The sequence below is a fragment of the Anticarsia gemmatalis genome, chromosome 7, assembly GCF_050436995.1.
Source record: "Anticarsia gemmatalis isolate Benzon Research Colony breed Stoneville strain chromosome 7, ilAntGemm2 primary, whole genome shotgun sequence".
Taxonomy (NCBI): Eukaryota; Metazoa; Arthropoda; class Insecta; order Lepidoptera; family Erebidae; genus Anticarsia; species Anticarsia gemmatalis.
Genome location: NC_134751.1, coordinates 4,480,300 through 4,504,375, shown reverse-complemented (window position 1 = coordinate 4,504,375; position 24,076 = coordinate 4,480,300). Strand labels below are relative to the sequence as shown.

The 24,076-nt window shown below is 32.1% G+C and overlaps 1 protein-coding gene across 1 annotated transcript in view; it reads left to right on the top strand.

The window, feature by feature from the left end:
- The first annotated feature begins 4,054 nt into the window (after positions 1–4,054).
- LOC142974320 (uncharacterized) overlaps positions 4,055–24,076 on the top strand; it is an 82,550-nt gene continuing 62,528 nt past the window's right edge. Inside the window, exons 1-2 of the mRNA XM_076116570.1 lie at positions 4,055–4,208; positions 14,344–14,442. Coding sequence (XP_075972685.1) covers positions 14,344–14,442 — 99 coding nt within the window. The 5' untranslated portion in view covers positions 4,055–4,208. The remainder of the gene's footprint in view (positions 4,209–14,343; positions 14,443–24,076) is intronic.

The window sequence follows — 24,076 nt, the reverse complement described above, 5'->3', positions numbered from 1 at the left end:
GTATATCAAGCAAGGTTCATTGTTATCTTAGAGAATTCAAGTCTTAATAATTCAATATTTTTATTAACTAAATAACCAGATCTTGTAATTTTGCAACCTGAAAGATAGTATACATTAGATAAACATACATACTAATGAACTTTATAATACAAAAATACTGTTTAGACTTTACATCAAAATTTAGAAAAGTAGCGATTATGTACAGACATTTACAATGTACTTCAAAAATAGTTCCTACGGCACCCGCTAGAGGCTGAACACATTTTCATATAAAATATCTCTGTAGCTAGCCAGTTATCGATAGTCGATAGTAGTAGACAATCGATAACTGAAAAATACAACAACAAATAAAACAAATAAAAACCTAACCTCACACAAATATTTGTCGCATAGAATAGGATACGGGAATTAACGCGAACACGCATTTCCCCTTAAAATGCGTGTGCGCGTTGATCGAATTCCCGTATCTTATTATATATAAAACATGCAACGCGAGAGTTTAAAAGTTATGATTGTCGTATAGAAGTCGTGTCGTACAATCTAAAAGCCTTAATTAGAGGAGTTTCATCAATACGATACACACGGGAATTAGATGAAGAGGGGTTTAACGCGGGCCTTCGATTTAGAGGTACTTTAAGGGCCTCCTAATGAATCCTCTTTTTTAGCACTTAAGCAAATGGAGCGGAGGTTTTTTTCCGCGTGTGTGGGTGTAATCTCTAATGGCTTTAACGATACTATTGAATTGAGTAATTTTGTTGTATTGACGACACAAATTGTATAAAAACGTAGGTTTTAGTCATTAGCGATGTTTGTTTTACCTCTGCTATCAATATAAAGGTCGATATTAACAAATTGAATGAATAATCTGAAAAGTGGCCAATAGTCTTTTTATTTTCATACCTGTGCCTATGTTACAGCAAGATTTATTATCCTTTATTTGCTCACTAACCATTAAAGCTTATCTGAGTGTTTTAGTTGTCACGGGATTTAGTTATTATAGCATATTGTTTTTAATTATGCAAGTCAATGTAACTTGTGCCAACACGACAACCATTTCAAGGTAAATGTATAAACAGTACATAGTCGAAAATGAAATTAGGTACTCCTTCTGTCTCTTTTCAGAAACAAAAGCTTACAAAGTGTTTTTCTCCAAAAAATGGTATTGTATACAATTTGAAAGCACTTAACCGTAGGAAGCAACACGAACCAATTTTAAATTCATCTAATTTTCTACAAAGCTCAGTCAACTGACGATAATACTCAAAATCCCAGTTAATTTGCAAGAACATTGGCAAGATGTTTCCTCGGTCTTGTATCTGCTAACAATTTACTTCACTGATTCTACTACACGTCACTTGAACTTGACTGATCGAATTTACTAAACATGGCATTTTATACCTTATTTTAAAGCTATAGAGCCCATTTCTGGTTGATGGTTTAAAGGTTTATTTAAGAATGGATGTGGTTGATTGTAAATGCGTATCCGAACGATAAATTAAAACGCGATGTGTTCGGATAAATATCCGAAACACGCGGGCAATTTATTTTGTTCAACTCTTGCCTTTGGGTCTATTCGCGGAGGAATTAAAAAAGAAGGAACTCGTATGGAGATATTTTTGGTGTTTTTCTTAGAACGAGGTATTAATACTTTTACTTTTATTAAACGTTAGAACCATGACACAACTTTCTAGCACTTGTAGCACAATTTTCTACATTCGGTACTGTCGAGCATCGAGATTAGACGTTTAAAGTGTACTACTAAAATAGTTCTTACAAATTCCGGTAGAGGCGCTGAACAGATTTTACTTATCATTTTTTGTGTAGGTGTTTGGTTACCATATTAAAAGCAGATTAATATGGTAACCAAACACCTACACAAAAATAAGAACATAATGGTTACTTATTTCTAAATACGTAGAGCTACGTATATCGAATACAAAACTTTAATTTGGGATTTTACTGAAAGCCACATTGTCTCAAAGTTCAATATTGTATTTGTAGATACAATGAACGAACAAGTCTTAGGTCTTCACATAATCATGTCACGTAAAAAATCGTTTCTAAAACTACATTTATGTTTAAAAAGTAATCAAGTTCGATATCAGTACGCATAATCGAAGTAAAACTATAAGAATGAGGCTTTGTTTGCATACAAATGTTTTTGAAAGTATGTATGACACGTGAAGATAAAAGGATTCGCTTTCATGAATTTATTGATAAGAAAAAAATTAAGTTTGAATAAAGATATTGAGAGCAGTAAAACAAACGAACTTATTTATAAGATTTGTGAGAACCAAGTAATGTTTTATAACATTTTAGAAACAAATATATCGTTTTTGAATTTTCGCGACATGTGCACATGCAGACAACACTATTTCAATAGTATTTAAATGCGAAAATAATTTGAAACCAAGTCTTTCCGCGACCAAAGCCAATAAAAAGATAGCAACACTGGGTTATATCGAAATATTTAGGGAACCTTTAAATTTCACACTAAGCAAGCACTAGCTTTATTCATGTGGTTTTTCTTATATTTAAAAGTACACAGGAACGTATTTTTACATTTCTGTGCTTTGAACTCTACAGTTGTATGATTAACCGCCTGTTTCTGAGGTTTATTTATCGTTTATCTATTCAATAGCGTTTAAACTCATATAAAAAAAGAATATGAATAAATATACTACCATAAATGCATGAATGTTTAAAAATAATAATAAACAATTAAGTAATTGATATAAACCATTTCATAATCTTCATAATTATTTATTCATTAAGATACTAACCATCAGTACAGAACACGATAATAAAGTCAGTAATGATAAATCGCAGATGTTGTAAAATTTATTGAGGAAAAGTGCGCGTAATCGCATGTACATCACGTGCGAGTCTTATCGAACATTCACCACGAATATAAAAGGTTAACTGTGTAAATTATGGTGAACATTGCGATTATATTTCATACGTAACATTTCGCTTATATACCCGAAGGTGTAGGCAGAGGAGTATTAAATTACTAACCATTTGCAATGAGTGTAAGTATCGCCGTATATATCCCGTATTGCAATATATAGGGCATCTTACCTAACTCCTGGCTGCTATTGAGACAACGAGACTTTTGAGTACGAATACCATCTAATTATGGACTTGGACAAAACAGGCGTTGCGCAAATTAGTAACATTCCCAATGCTGGGGCTACATATCACGTATTTTGGTTGACAACTATTTGAAAGCTACTACGCTGTACATTGTTTTTTTCCCATATACTCTAGTGATCAACACTAGTTGTCAACTAAGATACGTGATAAACCGGCAGATGGAAGCCTATTCCTAAGACTATTGGTAAACTGATAATTAAAGAGTTGTCATAACAAGAACATGTCAAAACAGAAAGAAGTCCAGTGTTTTGGTTTCATACATGAGAAATTAAACATTTTTTTAAATTGCATTTTTGGTTTCAAAAACCCGCGTATTACGACCGTCCATTTATCTAAAAAACAAAAGCTTAAAAAATTTTAAGAACATCTTCAAACAAAAACTTTTTGAAGATTGCGTTTAATTTTTATTCACTCTTTCGTTTTCTTTTAACTTTCCTCGTAAAGGTTTTATTTTTATTTAAAATTCAGATTACAAGGAGTAAACAAAACTTAACAGATTTTTGTACTTTTTAAACATTATGAATAATTTATAACTTTGTTTTTTCTGCTAATGTTTAAATATTTTGTAATTCGTGTTTTCTTTTACGGGTTGTTTTTATCTAAATATCTGCTGATTTAACGGAAATATTTTTACCATTGCAGCCATATTATATACAATAATCAATCACTTATATTTAGTGACTATAACTACTAAATTACTAACAGATACTAGAAGAAATAGTTTCAAAACGACCAAAAACGTTCCAAACTTATAGAAAAACTGCAAAGTAATGTGACACGCAAGACAAAAATGTCGTGAAGTAAAAAAGAAAAGTTTATGTTCTACGACGTAGCACCGTAGCGTTCGTAGCTATGTCTACGGCTACAGCTTTCAGTAGAGAGCCGAGAGGCTCAGTCACCGCGCGGCTTCGAAGGAGAGCGCACGTCGCTTCGCGGACGGCTCCCGAACATTTAATACGAAAGTAAACAAATAATATGTGATATAGTAAACTTTGTTATAACATGACATTAAGTGGTTCGAGTACTTCTGAAGATAATTCCCATAATCGAAGGTAAATTATTTTTGTTTTTTAAACGTAGCTTTTATATCTAAATTGCCTACGATTTTTTTTTATTCATACTAATAATTGTAAGGTGACCGAATAAGCGCGTGTGAGAAAATGTATGAATTGAACACCTCGTGATCATATTTAAAAATAAATTAAAATATTCTTTGAAAATTGCGAAAGTGTCTTAGATAGGTGACTTATTTTCTAATCAGATTATCAAATATGCAAAATGTGCCCATTATGCAAACAGTTCAAATCAAATGAGCAAATCTAAATAATTAGATTTAAATCTATAAATAAATCATAGATTTAATACTTATTACTATACATACGAGTACCATTAATAAAAATTATATCGTAAAAAAATTACTAAACATAACAAACATTGAAAAATGATTAATTGTCTAACAGGCCTACCCTAAAATAACGATCACAATAATTAATAATATCCAAATACAAACTCAAATATGTCTCCGTATTTGGCCCATAAATCGTACAAAATAACTAAGCTTTATATTTCAACATAAAGCTTATCAAAACCCCATATTATAATGAAAGTAGTAACTTTCTAAGACCTCTTATTTGACGAGTATAAATAACACTTATTATATATGAACCTAAATGTATACTAGTAAATACAATTCTTTAATTTCAAAAACAAATGCGTTATTATATTTATTCAGTTTCAGGTAGATATTGCTTGTTAAAATTTACCTTGAATTAGTAAATCGAGGCTTCAGAATATTCGAGGGAAAATATAAACGTCTACAATAATAGCTTAATATATTCTTATAAAGAAAAAGTAATAATTATTTTAGTAGTAAAAGAACAAAAATATTTAGACAACTCACACACAGTCATCTGATGCCAAACTAAACAGAGCTTGTTCTATGGTAACCAGACAATTGATAAACATAATAATATATAAAATAAATACAACGTATCAATAGTTTTTTTTATTATTTTACCAATTTTTTGGAATCACTTACAGTTAAAACTCGAGTGAAAAAGTAGTTAAATCTAGAATTATAATTTGTAGCACAATTCACAATATCAAAATTAATATTTGATTTAAATATTCTTAATAGTGAATTCAAAAAAGGAGATTATTTTATGTACATAATATGATAATTATAATACCTTCTAAGAACTAATAAACTTAAAACTCCTAAATTAATTTTTAGTAAAATATTTTTCGAGAATTGTAACGATTTTAAATTAAAATCGACCCTTTGAGAAGTTTTTGAAACATTTCATAAAAACTAATTAAATTTAGTTTTAGTTGAAAAGTTCTTACTTAAAAGGCTTGTGTTGAAAACATTTTATAATATTTTTTAAAAATTAAGGAAAAAGTTTTTCGTTGATTATTATTAACTTTCCGTTGTTAGATTTAAACAGACTGCTGCAAAAAGACTGTAATACAGTTATTACAGTCTCCTTTGACAATTTTAATGGACATTAAAATTGTATCATCCATTACTCCAAAAACTGTTTTTAAATAATAAAGTACAATGTTAGTTTTAATATGTTATAATATCAAATGGACAATTCATCTTGAAAGATGCAGAATTTGAGCCGACAGTTGTTTGTCTGCCTATCAATATCCAAACACGTAAAATCTATAAAGAAAAAAGCGATATACAAAACCCGGTAGTACTTTTCACGGCAAATTAATGACTACCAGTGACATTACCACGGCTAAATGATTTCGAATTATTCGTGCCATTTGAGATAGAATTACACGGATTCGTACTTAAATAAAAACAGTTCTGATAAAGGTCAGCTAAAACATTTCGTATATCTCATTAATTTAGTCTTGCTTTTTGTATCGTCCGAAGTGTCATCTGAATTCCAAATGAATTTCTTAAAAAAGCGCCTTTGAAGGAAATTTTAATGTGTCTGAAAGCCTAGAAGAAACGTTTCGAGTGTTTATTAATTATTATTTACTAATTTAGTTGGTCTTCAAAGTTGTTTTCAATGTTATTTTGTAACCAAGAACAAAGGAAAATATTTAGTCTAAAAGTATGAGAACATATTGATTGGCCAGTTTTGCTTATACATTACACTGTGTTGATTCCGCAATATAATGTTTATGTACGTTGTTTTAGGTACGATGTATTCGTCAATATTATTCTAGTATTTAGAACCGTAAATGTATTTGAAAGGTTTTTTTATTTCTTAACCATTTATTAATTTCAAGCAAATAGAAAAAAAGATATCCGGTTTTCCTAAGGTCCTTTGAATTACACATAAATGCAAAATAAAATATCAATCATATATCACTAGTTACGCAAGTTTAATCTTGTATTGTTTTTAAAGTAAGCAACAAAAATAGGTTAAAATATTTACCCAGTTAAATAGCAGTCCATTCAATTTGATACAGAACATTAATTGCTTACAAATACGTAAACAGTTGAAGTAGGTTGTTAAATTGCAAATACGTTAGCTCAATTTGAAATTATTCCACACTAGCTAGGACCCACGACTTCGTCCCTGTAAAATCCAGCTGTAATATCTACAATTTATAATATAATATTTATAATTTAATAAAAAATTGTTTGGCAGTTTTGGCGTGATTGAGTAACAAACATCTATATAAAAGAACACAGCTTATTTTATTATCCTTTTTCTTAATCCACTATTAAAATAAATTGGTAATTGGTTTAATAAAAATTGGTCTAGTAGTTTTGATATTATTTACTTACAAACATCCAACCATTCAAAGTGATGAATTTATAATATTAGTAAGAATAATATAAATTATAGGAAAGGAGTCGAAAATTTTACTAATAAACTTTACGCGACTCCCGTTTTAGAAATTGAAGTACGAATTTGAATGACTGAAGTTAAATAAAGTTTAGTTACCGAGACAGTTACGTAATCTAATTATAGAGTTATTAATATTCGATTGTTAAACATTTAGTCTAAGAATAGGAAGGGTCAAAACTTGGATAAATGGTTTTAAAACATTTGCAAAACACCGTTTTATTAATGAATTTTAAATTAAGTTTTGCAAGTTTGTGCAATACATATTTTTGTGATAATCATATTATGTTACAATTTATTGTTACTGTACTATTAGATTTTCTTAATAATTGAAAATTCATTAAAGGTTTGGCTTAAACCTAATTAAAAATTATTCAGGATTCAGGATAATAATATTCAATATTTTTTTTATTAAGATTAGTTAAAATTGGCTACAATATTTTTTTTATTATACTATATATAATTTTATATATTTTCAATATTTTCTTAATAATAAATTGTTACGTGATATTTTGAATTATTTCCTTCAGTTCTGTTTAGTTGGTGATTAAGCGCTTTGTGGTTTCACAGACAATTACTGCTTCCGAGAATATCTCGAGACGCTAACGTGTACAATATAACTACATCTATTGATCTATACAACTGACAAAGTTTGGTACACCAACTAATATTATGTTACTTATTACTCATCTATACTTATATACTAATTACTTATTTACTTATCTATATTAATATTATAAAGCTGAAGAGTTTGTTTGTTTGAACGCGCCAATCTCAGGAACTCCTGGTCCGATTTGAAAAATTCTTTCAGTGTTAGATAGTCCATTTATCGAGAAAGGCTATAAGCTATACATCACGCTACGACCAATAGGAGCAGAGTACCAGTGAAAAATGTTACAAAAACGGAGAATATATTGACCCATTCTCTCTTATGTGACGCAAGCGAAGTTGCGCGGGTCAGTTAGTTATAATATAAATATGAATTTATGTAATGATGAATGTGTGTAAGAAAGTACGTTTTTTATACATTATGTAAAAAGTACTCAACGAATTTTGATGAAATTCGTTTCACAGTAGGACACTTCCGAACAAATTAGTTTTTAATACCTATATTGTTTTTTTCATTGTTAAACACTACTTGTATTCCGCATGTCAGTAATAATGCATTATTTTGCACTAAACAGCTCAATGCCTGCTAAGTGGTACAACATTTTGAGATAAGTTTTTCAAAAAAAAATACACTCTAATGAAAGTTAAGTCAAAAATATTCAGTAGCATAATGGTAACGAACTTTTTCAACTTCAGTCTTTCTAAAATTCAATAAAAGAGTAGTTAGTCATATGAAAAAGAGCGTATAAGCTGAAAAAGGCATCAAAGCCTCGACTGGCGACTGTAAAAATACTAAAAGTGTCATTGTTATCAAACACCGAGCAAAAACTGAACCGTAGCTTTTTATTTCTACTGAAAACTGAAAAATGTCGCCTAGCAAAAAGTTGGAACGTTAAACCATTTAAAACTGGAAGGTTTGATTTTTAGGTTATGTTACTAATGAGATGAAAATTCCGTAGTGGCTTAGTTAATTTTAGTTTATGAAAGATTTTATTGGAAATAACTTAGCTTATTTGATAGATAATACTTGTATTCAACAGAAAGAAATTTAAGAAAATATGTATTTTTGATGGATTCTCTTGACATTTTAGCACACGTTTTTGGCTGTAGTCTCAAGATGTCAGCTTAGATAATAAAATCTCAAAAGGTTAAATACCAAAAAATCATTTCGAAAATCATTTTTTATAGTTGGCAGTGTGAAACGCCAATACCAATATAATTACGCAACCATTTTGTTACATGAAAAAAAGCCAGAAAACCAATTTGAATTTAAAATAATAAAATAAAGTTTGAGTCCACTAGTATGATTAAAATCGGCTCGGCAGAACTGCAAACACAAACATTGACACTACGCCGCGGTCGACGCCGCGGCTTCCCTCCGCAAGTAATTAATAAATGAAAAAATAATTAAAAGACAACAGACTTTCGTACTAGGAATATTGATTTTTTGAAAATAGACAAACAACTACTCTATTTGTATAATTATATCCGAATCGCTAAGAATTTTCGAAACTAAAATCAGTGATTTTATAAATGATATAGAACGTCAAATATTGTTAGTTGACAACGTAATACAAGTAATATTATTATGATGTAATCATCATCCTTCATTCACATGTTGCAAAGAACTTTACAAACATACGAAATGAGACTAATTAAAATAATTTGAACTGGTCTAACTGATGATTCATGCTATGTCAAAAATTACAAATAAGTACAGAAGTTTTGTTAGATAGTTTATGGTAGTAGAAAGTAGAAATATTTTCTCAGATCTATGTTTTTCGGTTCAGGCTAGAAAATTCGATTTAGTTACAATACATGCACCTCAATTCTGACCTTCAGCTTCAGTTTCGATCCTCTCTTGTTATTTTGTACGCCACGCAATTTGATACCAAAAAAAAGACTATCGGCTTGTCGGCTTTATTGAATTTTAGAAGCCAAAAATGTTTGGTATCGTTGTTTACATTGAATATTTGTTCTTGCACAAAGCTGCCGCTTAATATTGCATAACTTCGGTGATTTTTTTATTGCTGATGATAGAGTTTTTGTTTTACGTCGTATCGCACTTTTATTATAGTTAGTTTTATAGTTTGTAAGAATAGAAATAAGTTGCATTGTTTTATTTTTGCCTGTCAACCCCAATCGCAAAGAGGCATTATTTAATAAGTACATAGAAAATGACAGACTAGACTAGACCATGAGAATTTTTATAACAGACTAAACGTGAAATTTATCGCTATTTTAAAAGCAGGTTCATTTGAAAACAAATAAATAATTTTATCTCCACTCTAGAAATAAGTAGGTACTAAATAATCGTACATTATGTTCATGCAAATACCAGCGATATTACAGGACAGGACAAATTTGTGGAATATAATTTAAATAAATTTAATCATTAGGTTTCATAAACATACCTTAATAATAAAATGACTTACATTATTAACTATGAAACGCGGGTGTATTAAATACGCTTTTCCCGACACTTTCGGGCATAATAGACGTGATGTTATGCATACTTTTATAAAAACCGTTTAGAATAAATTGCGTTTTAATTATTATTATTATTTATCGTATGGTTAGTGCTCAACCTAGTGTCAAAGTTGTTCAAGCCGCCCGAAGGCCTTTGACGTGGCTTAACGACTGTTATCTTAATTGACAACAACCGGGACCGACTTTTTACGTGCCCTCCGAAGCACGGAGACGCCCAGCTCAAATACCACTTTACGGTCACCCATCTATGGAATGATCGTGCCAAGGTTTGCTTAACCCACAGATCGTTTACCGACCGGTGAGCGCAACTGGCTATGGGCGCCTGTGGCTATGCGTTTTAATCAAAAGTAGCCAGTCATATGCTAAGTCATAAAACAAAATTTTCCCCTAGGCAGCGTCTACCTTGATCGACATAGAATAATTTAATCCTCAGGCAGCTAGTTTCAAAATAAAGCTATGCATATTGATGGACCGTTAGATTAAAAGTGCCTCTTCAGGGAACGCAATGGCGATTACAAAGCTTAATATATTTCCCATTTTATTCTACCTCTATAGGTCTGTGTTGACATTTTTTTTAACAAAGCTATCAAGGTATACTGGTCCTTTGGGACCAGCAGCGCGATTTCCAACACGGTACTATATTCCGACAACTAAGTAGATACTGTAGGGAAGCCTTATCTTTCGCGTTTTAGACTATAAAAAAAATAGCTTGTCTATACATAATAACGCTGTTCATGTACAAATAATATATGTACAAGTAGGTCGGTACAAGCTGCGTAAGACTACGACTACGTTCACAAAAGTACAATTCTTTTATGTGCCTCAGCCAAACGATAGCCTTGAAAACAAGGCTCTTTTCAGCGTTGTAGGACTATACCGAGTAGCGAACGATTGACATTTAAAATTACTTGAAAAAAAAAAAGTTATATTCACTCTGTACAATCGAGTAGCGAGCGTTTGACATTTAAAATTACCTACTTGAAAAAAAATGCTGTTCAGTTTTTTATACAAAATTTATTATTGATCGTCAGTTGTTGATAGTCGATAGGGGTAGGAAATTAAACCCCAGCACAATCATGTTGTTTATTTTCGATCATATTAATGTCTATACTAGTTGACACAGATTTCTCTAGCGTAAATTTTCATCTTGATGAGAGATTTTCCAAAAAATTATTATGCTTCACCTCGTTCTTCAACAAGCTCTATACAAAATATTAAAATCGGTGCAGCGTTTTAGTCGTGACAGCGTAATAGACAGACTTTTGCATTTATAATATTAGCATTAAACTAAACGGCTGTAGATGAAAGGAGATAGCAATTTATATTCAACTTTTCAACTTAATTTTACTGAGTGAAGATTAAACTAGATGAATGATGTCAAAAGTCTCCTCGCGTGAAATGTAGTTTGAGAAAGTGTCAAATGCAGAATAGATTGTTTTTAGAGATGATGAATAACGCGTTTAGTCTTAAAAATAATCCTGCATTTTTACAGATTTTTTTTTTTTTTTTCTAGAATGCTTTTCGTAGAGACACTGCTAACGTTATAGTTTTTTGTAGTCGATCGATTGCTCGGCTCTGCAGTCGTCTTCACGTACTGTCGTACTCATATAGTTAGGTCTCCTTATTATTAGCTATTATGTATAGAGGCTAGACTATGAATAATGAAATATATTATTTTTTCATACAGAAGATTTATCTATCATTTATGGTGGATCATTGATGTTCGAAATTCTAATTTTTTTTCACCTACAACATCTTTTTAGTTAGTTACAAAAATAAAGCTTTTGTATTATGTTATTATGTAAACGATTTTGTTTTAACTTCTTTTGTGGTAATTAAGTTTTGGAGGTTTACAATTTATCAAATAATTCACGGCCATATTTCATGTAACAAATATTACTTAATACTAGAACTTTAAAACAGCGCAACAATTACTTTAAGGAGTAATATCATTGAAAAATGTTTTGTAGGTCTCTTTCAGAAGTAGGTGCAAGTTTTATTAAAACTATTTCTCTCCGAGGCAGCAAAGTGCAGCGGAATCTTGTTCAGTGATAGTCGAGACCTTTCAACAAAATGAGAACATCTACTTGAGAAACATTTGTTACGTAAAAAATATACTGCTATGTAGTTGTTCAAATTAATCAAAGTTTTTGTGAAATAGATGTTCTTGTAGCTATGAGTGGGATTATAATAAAGTTCTAGTTTTGGTCCCTCGATTAGGGTTTTTTTGGAAAGTTATAGCGTAGAATAATTTTCAAATCAAGAACTTTCGCTATTGAATAATATTGAAATATATCAATAAAAAATATAGACGAATTGAAAACCTTCTCTTCTTTTTTGTTTAGAAAAGCTTGAATTAGAATTGAAGTCAATTACAACACTTTCCGCAAAAAACAACTAGTACGTTTTTTATACAGTATTTCACAAGCTACTTATTAAACTAGACTCTAATTAAAGGATGAAGGCCACAGTCCACAACCGCCAAGTACTATTTATATCTTTATTTAACGAATATCCCACTTAAATTCCAGTTCACCCAGTAAGGGATAAAACGTGACCAATACAAACATACATACATACAAAGCGGATTAAGGCGCATCACACACAGCGCGGTTGCGGGGCGAGCGCGGATCGAAGCAGGATTATGAAGACCGTAATACTAAGTAGTTGTTTGGACGAGTACACACGTAAAACGAACAAAAAGGAGCGATTTCCTACTACTATCGAACGGTAGACCACCGGAGTAGCTATCGACAAATTTTGTATGTAAAACTAATCAACGCCCCTGGCGTGTTCCCCAAAGGGCACTTTTTTAAATGTCAAACGCCCGCTACCCGATAGTACCGCGAAAAGGAAATTACGTTACCTCAGTAACGTGATTTCCTCCACGAGTAGACAGACTGCTGCATAACCAAACGGTTCCAGGTAGTTAGTATACAGCGATTTGCGCCTGTGTTATAAAAGTAATGAATCGTGCAAATCACGCGATAACAACGTCACGCTTCCGCGCCCAGTGTGTTAACGCTTTAGTTAACCAAATAAAAGTTTTGGACCTCAGGTAGAGACCGTGCGTAAACACTTAGCGTAGGAAAACTTTCACGGTTTTTGTCTTTCAATTTGATTCAAGAGTGTAAACAGGCTTTGTCTTGTGAAGAAAGGAACTGGTTCAAAAGAAATCACTCAAGAGTTTTTGGAAAACGTTTGGCTAGTTTTTTACTGGTTATATAACCAGTAAAAACTTACGGCATAAATTGTTTTATAGCATGTAAATACTTTTCAATCACTTTTTGAACTACAACGGTAGGAGATTTTGTGGAGTTGAATGTGAGTTTTATCAACGAAAGTACATAGAAAAATTAACCACTTTTACTCATTTAAAGACCATACTAATAACTTCGCATAACGCATCAAAAATAACTTTTTAAAAGCACTAAACTACATCAGTAAAACTAACCTAAAGCATATAAGGTCCAAAATAGCGTAAACATCACACGTCTTCAAACAAAATGTATAGAGCAATACTTTCAGAGATGCCAAGACGTGGATGATTAAAAAATACCGCGGCTCCCGGCCCCGGAACTATTTGACAGATGAAAATAACTGTCATAGAGGGAAGCATTGATTGTGACGCCATCTTGGATTTACTGTCAATGTCATAATTGTGACGTTTGATGAATAAGGTCGTGGAGGTATTTTGGTGTTTACTGCAGATATCGCGGAATTTTTCGGAATTTGGTCAATGGTATTATATAACTTTTTGTCAAAAAATGGGTTTGTATTCGAGACGAAAATAAAGGAGCTTTTTTATATTATTGACATATATTATTTTAGTCTACAATTACTATACCCACTTTTTTATATGGGTCGTTGACAACAAACCATTTTTCTTTGCTTTGCATTTTCTCAATAAAAAAGGTAGGGTACCAAAATATAAGCTCTCCAAAAAATAACGAAGTTCTAGCGCTCCTCATTTGTTATACTAGAGTGTCGATCTGATTGACATTATTATGTCAAATGGTAGTAAGGTCACTGACGAATGGAATATCAATTTTTGCTAGACCTTTTTTCAGTGTACCTCGACAAAATACAAAAAAAATGTATTGTACAAAAATAATTTGATTTATATGAAACCGATACGCAAACACGACAATGCCCCTCCTGCTACTAGTTTCATTTAAAACTAACCACCGTGATAAATTATCTACTAGGAGAAAATTGTTATGAGAATATTTATATTCACCTGTTAACCTTTGAAATGTTTGTTTGTCATCAGATGAAAGCGTGGAGCGCTCACGAGCAGGACACAACACTGTCATGCTGTCGGACGCTGCACGTCAAACACGCTGCTTACGCAAGTGCCCTCTATACACTGGTAAGTTGAACCCTAAATATCTTTGTTTAAGAGCTAATACAGATGACGTAGTGTCACTTACGACTGTTTTGCACAGAGACGTGTTTTGACGTATAAAATTACTTACGTCCTCAGGAATATGGTGAAAAATTAAATGGAATCTACGCTTATTCAAAAGAAAGCAAATATTTCCTTATGCTTCGTACTTAACTTAATGCTTCGTTTGTTATAAAATCTTGGTTTAACCGAATAAACGATGCGCTTGCCCAATACAGTGCCACGATTCTCTACTGCTATTGACTACCGACAACCGACCAGTCATCGAGAAATTTTGTATGAAAATCTAATCAGCGTCTCTGACGGGTGTTGTAGGAAACATTTTGGCAGTACATTCTAAATGTCAAAATTCGATAGCTAGCCGGTTGTCGGTAGTCGATAGTGTTAGAGAACAGTAGTACAGTTCAAAAATACGGTCATACACGTGTACGGTTAAACATAAAACATTACACAGATACGATATCTCATTTCGAAGAATTAGTGTCCACTCCCTAAAAGACTAAATTTTTATTTTATATATTGACAACAATCTCTTAGTCGTTCTTCCTGAAAATCTGAAGATCTTCGTAGGCGTCAACAAAAACATTTAAGAATTGATAATAAATCTATGCCGAGCCTTAATACCAAGAAACACCTCTGAAACGATCTCGACAAAAGCTATGAAATATTTTATCAACACATCTTTTTCAGAAGTGACTCAACATTTCTGATAATCACACTTTCAGGATTGAATAAGATATAAATTTGAGATCAAGTAAATTCTCCTAACTGAGTGCTAAACAATTTTTGATTGTGTTTTTATACCTTCTTGATAAATTTCGGCATTTGCTACTTTATTTGTGAAAAATGAGTATTCTCTTACCTATATTTTTCCTTCTTAAATGGTAGGTACTCTAGTAACAATTTTAACCAGTTGCTTAAACAGTCGGTTACCCTGTATTTTGTAGTACAACAAGTATAAAAACTAAATACTTTTACTTGTATATTTTTATGGTATAAATTAATCAGTTTTGATCTACTGCTTTTGAATTCACATATTTTTATCGTTTAGCACCTGTTTCATATATGCTTTATCTAGTATCAAGAATGAGACATATCAAAGGCGCTATTCAGATTTTCATATATTTTTTCACGATAGTAGATAGCCAGTTGTCGATATTGTAGTAGAGAATTGCGCTAATAGTCTTAGACATAGTTTATGCTCAAAACTAGATTAGTTAGACAAAAAATCAAGATCTAATTTCGAAAAAAAATATCATCAATTAGGTTTTACATTTCCAAACATTTTAACAAAAATATCCAGCGGTTTAACCCTCAGAATAACTTTAGAAACTTGCTATGTATGTATCTAAGAGTTAGTGGTGCTAATAAAGGCTTGTATTAATCAGTGAGGCGGCGAGAACGTGAGAATTTATTTTGTTAATTAGTACGAGACGCAGCAGGTGGAAAATATTAGAGATAATTAAGAAGATACAACATATTAAATTATATGATTTATGAATTACGTGTTCTCGTGAGCGAAATTATTTGATTACTGTTAACCTAAGTTTTCTTAGACAAAGACTTTTATACTGATAATTTAATTCGAAGCAATTATGTGAAGAACACGCAAAACTATTATTTTTCTTTATTCTATTTCTTTGCTAAAAATCATGCACAGATGTTAGTCAGATTAGAGGTTTGCAACTGAATTTGTGCCTTCTTTTATAATAAAATATCTTTCAATATTTTATACTACGGTTTTAAAGCTCGTGCGAGCTCCAAACACTTTCTGATAATAATAGAGTAATCGACCGTTAAAGAAGCTTGAATTATAAATTTTGCAATAAACATATACAATACAAGAAATATTAATAATATTGAAAGTACGACAATTATTTTTATTGAAACGATTATTAGATATGCCTTATTGATATTACATCATTTGGAATTCGTATTTAACTTTCGCAACTCTCATCCATTTTAAAGAACACCATTAAATTTAGCTCCGTATAAAACAGCAAAAGTTATACAATGTTTCAGCAGTTGACTTATAAAACGTTTGCCTGCAGTGGAAGAAAAAAACATCGTTCTGTCTAAAAATAGCCCGGCGCGGCATGCAACCCACCTTAACCTTGCCCCACTGAAGTAATTACATACTAAACAATAGCAAATCGTTCCAAACGAGTTTTCTTTTGCGCAACAATTTCTATGTTTTAATTTGTAATGAAAATTAGCTTACGTTTTCACTATCGTATGGGCTTTGAAATAAAAAATTATGACGTTTGATGTAGCTACTTTTTTGTCTTACGTAATAGTACATAGGTATCGCAAAATACTTTCTTCTTTGATGTAACGAATATTTTGTAAACACCAAATCCATACAGAATCTCAATTCTAAGGCTCATAACGTTTTAAATAATTTTTAATTGTAGCTATATGATCTTGATATTGATATCTAAAAAAAAACAACTTTGGTATAAAAAAATGAGGGGGACGTTTTTGTTTACAATCATATAGTTTAACAACAGACAAAAAAGTGAAATCAGACACAATTTCAATACCAAACACTCCAACTTTATACGTTTTATCTCAAATACACTACTTAAAAAACTAAATTCCTGATCGCAATCCATATTCCAATACAATAAGACTGAAAACACACAACCTTTTACACCAACCAACAAAAAAATCGTATCTATTATACGTACATTGTATAGTCCTTACGTCCTTAGTAGAAATTCCATTTGGTACGTGGGAGCGGTCATAATAAGCCTGTTGCTTTACTGAGGCTTGGGGCCAAACATCGTAGTTTATTTATAGACATTGAATATTATTTCAGCCCCTGTTTTTATACTAAAGTACAAACATATCATGTATATCTTCAAAACTGACGGTAAATCTAGTATTTTTGACAATTTAAGCGTCTATATTTGACCAATGCTGATGTTTTTCAAAAACAAATTAGATTTTATTTTTAAAAACATCAGCATTTTTTTTAAAGCGCCCGATTTATGGAAATAGGCTTTACATGAGGCTAACATTGTTAATGACGAAACGTGGGTGTATTTTATATACCTTTGCCAACACCTACGGGAATACAAGCGTGATATCAAGTAACTATGTATATGTACGTATATTTTATATATGACTTGCGTAATCAACTGTGTGGGATATAAAGGTTTTTGCAACTTTTGCTAAGATTTATTACATGATATTTTGGTAGAAGTCTGTAAGAAAATTGGTTAAGTTACGAACTATAATAATAACTTTTATGCTGTAGGTTTCTTTTTAGAGTCTAAATAAGCCTAAATATACCTAAACGGGCACATTTTCGTGAAACATTACGTCAAAGTCCTGTAATAGCTTCTAAACAGTTTAGTAGTTATGAAGATCCTAGTTATATGGTTAAGGTTTCTAATATCACCTTACATTATGATGATCCATTTAAAACAAACACAGAAATTATAAGATGACTAAGCATGTTGTAATATGTAATTTAATGTGTCATTGGTAAAAATAAAAATTTATACTCTATTAATTCTATAAGCAATAAAATTCACAAATATAATTTTACGACTCCATCGACCGGTATACTGTTTTTGCTAGTTATTGCTCAGACATTGCATCAAGAAAGACCTCTTCAGAGCCTTTAACCTAGAGTTGCATCTCGCTTTTTAGTGTTCGTACTCAAAAAGGAAAACCGGAACCCTATTACTAAGCCTCCGCTGTCTGTCTATATGTCTGTCTGTCACCAGGTTGTATCTCATAAACCGTAATAGCGAGAAAGCCGAAATATTCACAAATTATATATTCCCATTGCCGCTTTAACAATAAATGCTAAAAAATATTTTACAATCAAAGGTACTCCTGCACTAAGAATTGCTCTTCTGTCGCGAACACTTTTACAAACATACAAACAATGGACACAAAGTACAACTAGACCCGAAACAATTAATTATTTGTGGATCGTATAAATAATTGTTCCGTGTGGGAATCGAATCCACGATCTCTCGATGCAGTGGTACCGGCGTGGTAAACTCAATAAAAATATTTATAACCTTTTCACAGTATACTATAATTTGAAGCAATACTATTGATAGGAATCTGAGCGCAAACATCACAAGAGTCGGTCAGAACAATCGATATATATAATTGTGTTCAGTGGCCTCCTTGTGTCAGTACAATTACATGTTTCCTATTGGATTAACACTACGCACGAACAGTTTTATAACGGAACGGAATACAATAGTTTTAGACTGGAAAATTACTTTTTATTGGACTCCTTTTTAATTTATTTTGCACTGCATACGGTTAAAATACTACCCCCCGGTTTCTGAGGTACATTGATCGGTAGTTTATCTATTCAATAGCGTTTAAACTCATATAAAAAATAGATAAACTACCGATAAATGTACCTCAGAAACCGGGGGTAAGAATTGTATATTTCTGGTTTAAATCCTTGTGAAATACTGTGATTTAACAAGTCCATATATTTCTTATTAAATTGTGCTTTTTTATATTTTTAATCATTAATTTGCCTAGCTTTTCTTCCAACTATGTTAGAGTCGACTTCCAGTCTTACCGGATGCAGCTGAACACCAGTATTTTATATGGAGCAACTACCGGACCTCCACAACCCAGTTACCTCTGTTATAACCCGATTCATACCCTTCGGTAAGACTGGTTGTTAGACTCTCAAGTAATCGATTACTGTAACGATGATGTTATTGTTTTAAATAATATATCCTTTTAAAGTACATTATTTTTCATTCACTGACGTTGCAGTGCTATCTAAAACGCTTTTAAACATGTTATGGCTCTTGTACCCACTGGGCCACACAAGGCCACACTAGCGTTCACATATTGGGTCCCTGCTTACAGTGCTTACATATCGCTCGCTCGGTGGTCAGCGACGAACATAGGCAGGGATTCTAATAACATATGTCACGTCTTTATTGGTATCAAGGACCATTTTGTCCGGTCCTTTGTGAAAATATTCTCCCCACTGAAATATTGACTAAAATTATGTTCTGAACCTACCTAATTGAAAAAACCATACCCTAAACTTTTTCTTGTCACTTTACAAAACATTTTCTACATAGTTTTTTGCCTTGCTCCTTTTTTTCCCGTTGTAGACCTAACTCATGTAATTGGGGTCGTAGAATGACTAGTGAAATTTTCGTGTAAAACAAATGTTGTTAAAAACTGTCTCCTCATTTTAATCTTATGTAATTAAAACGGCTTTAAAGGCGTGTGTTGTCACAATTTAACAGTTAAGGGACTGGAAGTAAGATTTTGGGTCATTGTTTTGCTTGGCCTTTGCCTAAATCAAGATTGCCATTTTAAGGTCTGATTGTGATACAATGTAACTGGAAGATTTTTTTATAGCTTTCTTGTTTAATTGTGAAAATCTTTTTCAATTGTTTTTGAATTTAAAAATTATTTGATTATTATTATTTTCATTCTGTACGGACAAATTAACACAAAGCTTTTATCTTGCGCGTTGAACCTAATAAACATAAGAAAAAAAAATCACATTCATTACCCTAAAAATAACGCTCTGGCTTTTTAAAAAACAGCCATAAAAGCAAAATAAAAATCGCCATATTTTCCATAAAACTTTTAATGAAATCCATCCATCAGTTTTGTTTGATGAATTTAATTTAGGAGTCGGAGTTGTATTTTGTTTTTCCAACTCGTTCGTTACGGTTGTACCTATTAACCAAACTTTGGTCATCGATTATCGAAAAAATTCACAACGAACATCAAAAGTTTTATTTGTACGGGATATTGGGAAAATTGATTGAGTATAGTCACGAGCAGATAATGCGAGCACTCATATTTACAAAGATATTTAATGACGAGACGAATGAGAGAGGTTGGAAATGGACTGAATAGATAGATAGATAGATTATAAATGGGATTTAGCCTAAAGTACACTTGAAGATCCCTGATTAAATATTGGCTACTTTTCAGTTTTAAATTCTGCCCTTAAAGTTTTGAAATAGTTAACATGAACTTAAATATATAGTAACTCGTTCATGTGCATAGCGCACGTGAGCGATTACTCTATATTTTGCAACAAATGCATAATGATTTAAATATTGTTTGCTAAAAAAGCCAAAAAAAAAACAATTTAAGGGGTAAAAATGTGGTTGAAAATGAGTGAAAGTGTATATATTTTTGCTTGTAACTGTACTCGGTTGATGTTGGATATTATTTGTTGGTTCGGATCCGACCTAGTTTGTTGAGATCTCTGGCAATATTGTCTAGCTTTTCGTGATACAGATTTAATATGACTGTCGTAGATTTAAGGTTAGTCTGACGTATTTTTTTCGATATATGACTCGAATTTTCGGTAAAAGGAGTGGTTTCTACTAATATTATCCTGATAAATCCGGTATTTTTTTTTTGTTCGTATTGTATTTTTTGTATCCATACTATAATAACATTTGAATACAAAGGTTTGTCCATCCGTCTGTTTGTCTGCATGTCTGTCAGTTTGTATGGTTGTAACGCTTTCATGACTAAAAGTTGAAACCGATTGTCATAAAATGTTGCATAGTGATTTTTTAGATCCGGATTCTAATAAAGGTATATTTTTTCCAACCCTTTAGTGACTTTAGGGGATGAAAATCAGAATATGTAGAAAATAAAGCAAGCTTAAATACTAGCTAAATCCCATTTCCAAATCGCACATCTAATTGGCATCTGTTAATCGTGCGATCCGTGATTAATGTTGGCCATCCATCGCTGGTTCAGTACTAGTCGGTCCTCGTTAGCCTCATGTCAGCGCGTAATGGATGTCGCCCACACGACAGATTAACGATAATGATGAGCATTGGAACGTGTTTTGTAGGATTTCATTCTTGTTCAATGTTGTTTTAATATCTATGTATTATTATGAATGCTTCTACGACATTCGTTTGCCTTCTTTTCGTCACACAGACGGGTAAAACATAATAATATTCCAAATTTTATGTGTGAGTCAAAAAGTACATACGCTTTACCAAAAACAATATCTTTTGCGTCATTTTTCTTTGCCATTTATTTTGCATCATTTATATAACACGTTTTGTTTCAAAACGTATTAAATAAAATTATTTGTTTTAATTGTTGAATCCCTATCCAGCAATTAAAATCGCATGTCGATATATAACGCTTAACTAAATAATATAATTACTAACGTTAAACTGCTGGGTTACTTCACTCACATTCACAATATTATTAGGAAAGGTAGGCTTTAAGGTAAATTCGTTATGTACACTTGAAACCACTAAATGAGTCCTTAAGAAATTTACGCTTCAAGACACAAAATAAATACATAGTAAAAATAATTATGTTACTAACGTTGTAAAAAATAAACGTCTACATTTAAAACGTCAACGTTACTAATAATAACAGTTATTTTTAAAAAAGCCGTCAGAGAAATTACCACAAAAAGTAATTCTGCTCTGTTGCAATAGCGGCGGACCAGTTTTTATAGCGACCCATATAAAGGAATTGCTCTCTCGTGCAAATACGAATACCTTTTAATATTACGCGGTTTAAATAAAACGTTCGTGCTTCGACTAATTACTTGGTTGTTCTACCTGAGCGATGTATAGTAGCGACGCAACGCGACGCGATGAAAAAATCGTCTTCCAACTGTCTTTTTAATAATGTAATTTTCAATACAGTTCCTTAATTAATTTCAGTTTTCCCAACCCGCACTTGGCCAGCGTGGTGGACTCAAGGCCTAAACTCCCTCATTACGGGAGGAGACCCTTGCCCACCAGTGGGTTAAATTTATTTATTATAATTTTCAATAATGACGAGTAATAAATATGATATCGCAACTTTTGTACGTCTTCACAATATTAAATTTACTCCTAGCCAATAATTGGCCACCTGAATCAGTTTTATTGACACCAGCCAACTGCTCACGAAGACGGCTTATGAGATGCAGCCTGGTGACAAACAGATAGACAGACAGACAGCAAAGTCTTAGTAATAGGGTTACCGTTTTATTCTATGGGTATGGAACCCTAAAAATAACTCAAAAATGAAAGGAAATTAATTGAGATTCTATACAGATTCAATCGCTTTGTCGACGTTGTGACGCTTACTGCGTTGCGTCGCAATGTCTCGCGTCGCGTCGTGTCGCGTCTGCCGCTCGCGTAGAACAACGCCTTAGTTTCTTTATTTACATACAATTGTCATTAGCTGTATTCAGCTTATGTGATTTTTAATGTAATTAATTTGAGTGGTTTTAATTAAATGTGACTCTCCTCTTTGTTCTATTTAATTAAGTTAGACGTGTTTTAGGGATGTGGTGATATAATACTAATTAATTAGTTTAGTTAAATATGGAAATGAGTATGGTGTCATAAAATCGTGTAAGAATATTTATTTTTAGACCATTATTTCGAAGGACTCATAAAATAATCACGAAACGTTTACGTGATATTAAAAGTTAGGTAACGCATAGTATTATTTCCTCCGAGATTTTTGCGAAATATTAAAGATTACAATCACAAACAATCGCCAAATTTAGTTTTAAAATTGAAAGATGAAACATAACAAAACACCGGTATTTAAATAAAAAGGTAAGTATAACCACAAAAATTCTCACTTAGTAATATTTTCCTTCGAAAAAAAATATTCTTATACTCCTTTAACAGAGTGAAAAGTTTCATTCAGAAGTGAAAGGAGGTCTGTATCAGTGGCTTATCTCACTCACGACGGAGGTCACAATGTGTGAGTTGACGGCTTAATACCCTTGTATGTTATTTATTTTGAAAGTAATCTGAGACTTATGGAGTGAATAGGCTTTTATGGGCTCTACGGGATTCGTAATGACTTTTTCTATTGAATTGAGTAGCCTGAATTGTTTGATAAGGGTGAAATGAGAAAAGAGCAATGATGAAGTGGTTAATGCATTTGTTTTCTACGCAAGTAGTTGCGTGCTTGACTTTATACCATGTGTGGTAGAAATAATATAACAAAACTTTGCTAGCCTAAGAATTAGATACATGGACCACTTCAAGATGTACAATTGGGAGCCTACACCTTGATCAGTGTTGCTTGTTTTTCATCACGTTTCGAGAAGAAACTCATGTCCAACACTGCGACATTATTAATACGATACATTTCCATTCTTATGAGTGGGATACCTAGTCTTTAAAATGTTGTGTATTTGTGTTCAAACGGATAGTTCTAAAGCCAATTACTATCTATACTATAATATAAACGACCTATAACTTATAGAGGAATAAGACAACCATTTACAAAAGGTATTTATGTAAACATAGAACGGTATCATCGCATCGAATATCAAGTATTGAGCATCAAACGTCTTTATTACTAACAAGCAATCAACAGGCATCTAGACTAATCCGAGATCGACGGACATAGCCGAGTAATACCGAGGGTACCCGAGCCAAAGGTATAAAGGTATTCTAGGTCTATTCAGAGACTGGAGGGATTATTGGAGGTATTAACTCTATATACACTAATGAGAGTCAGTAGGATTGAATTGAAAAGCGATTTAGAGGCTCTTTGATTCGAATGTAGCCTTTTTGGATAATGTTTTATGTAATAGAAGCTTTTGGCTGTAAAGAAGCTTTCTCGGGAA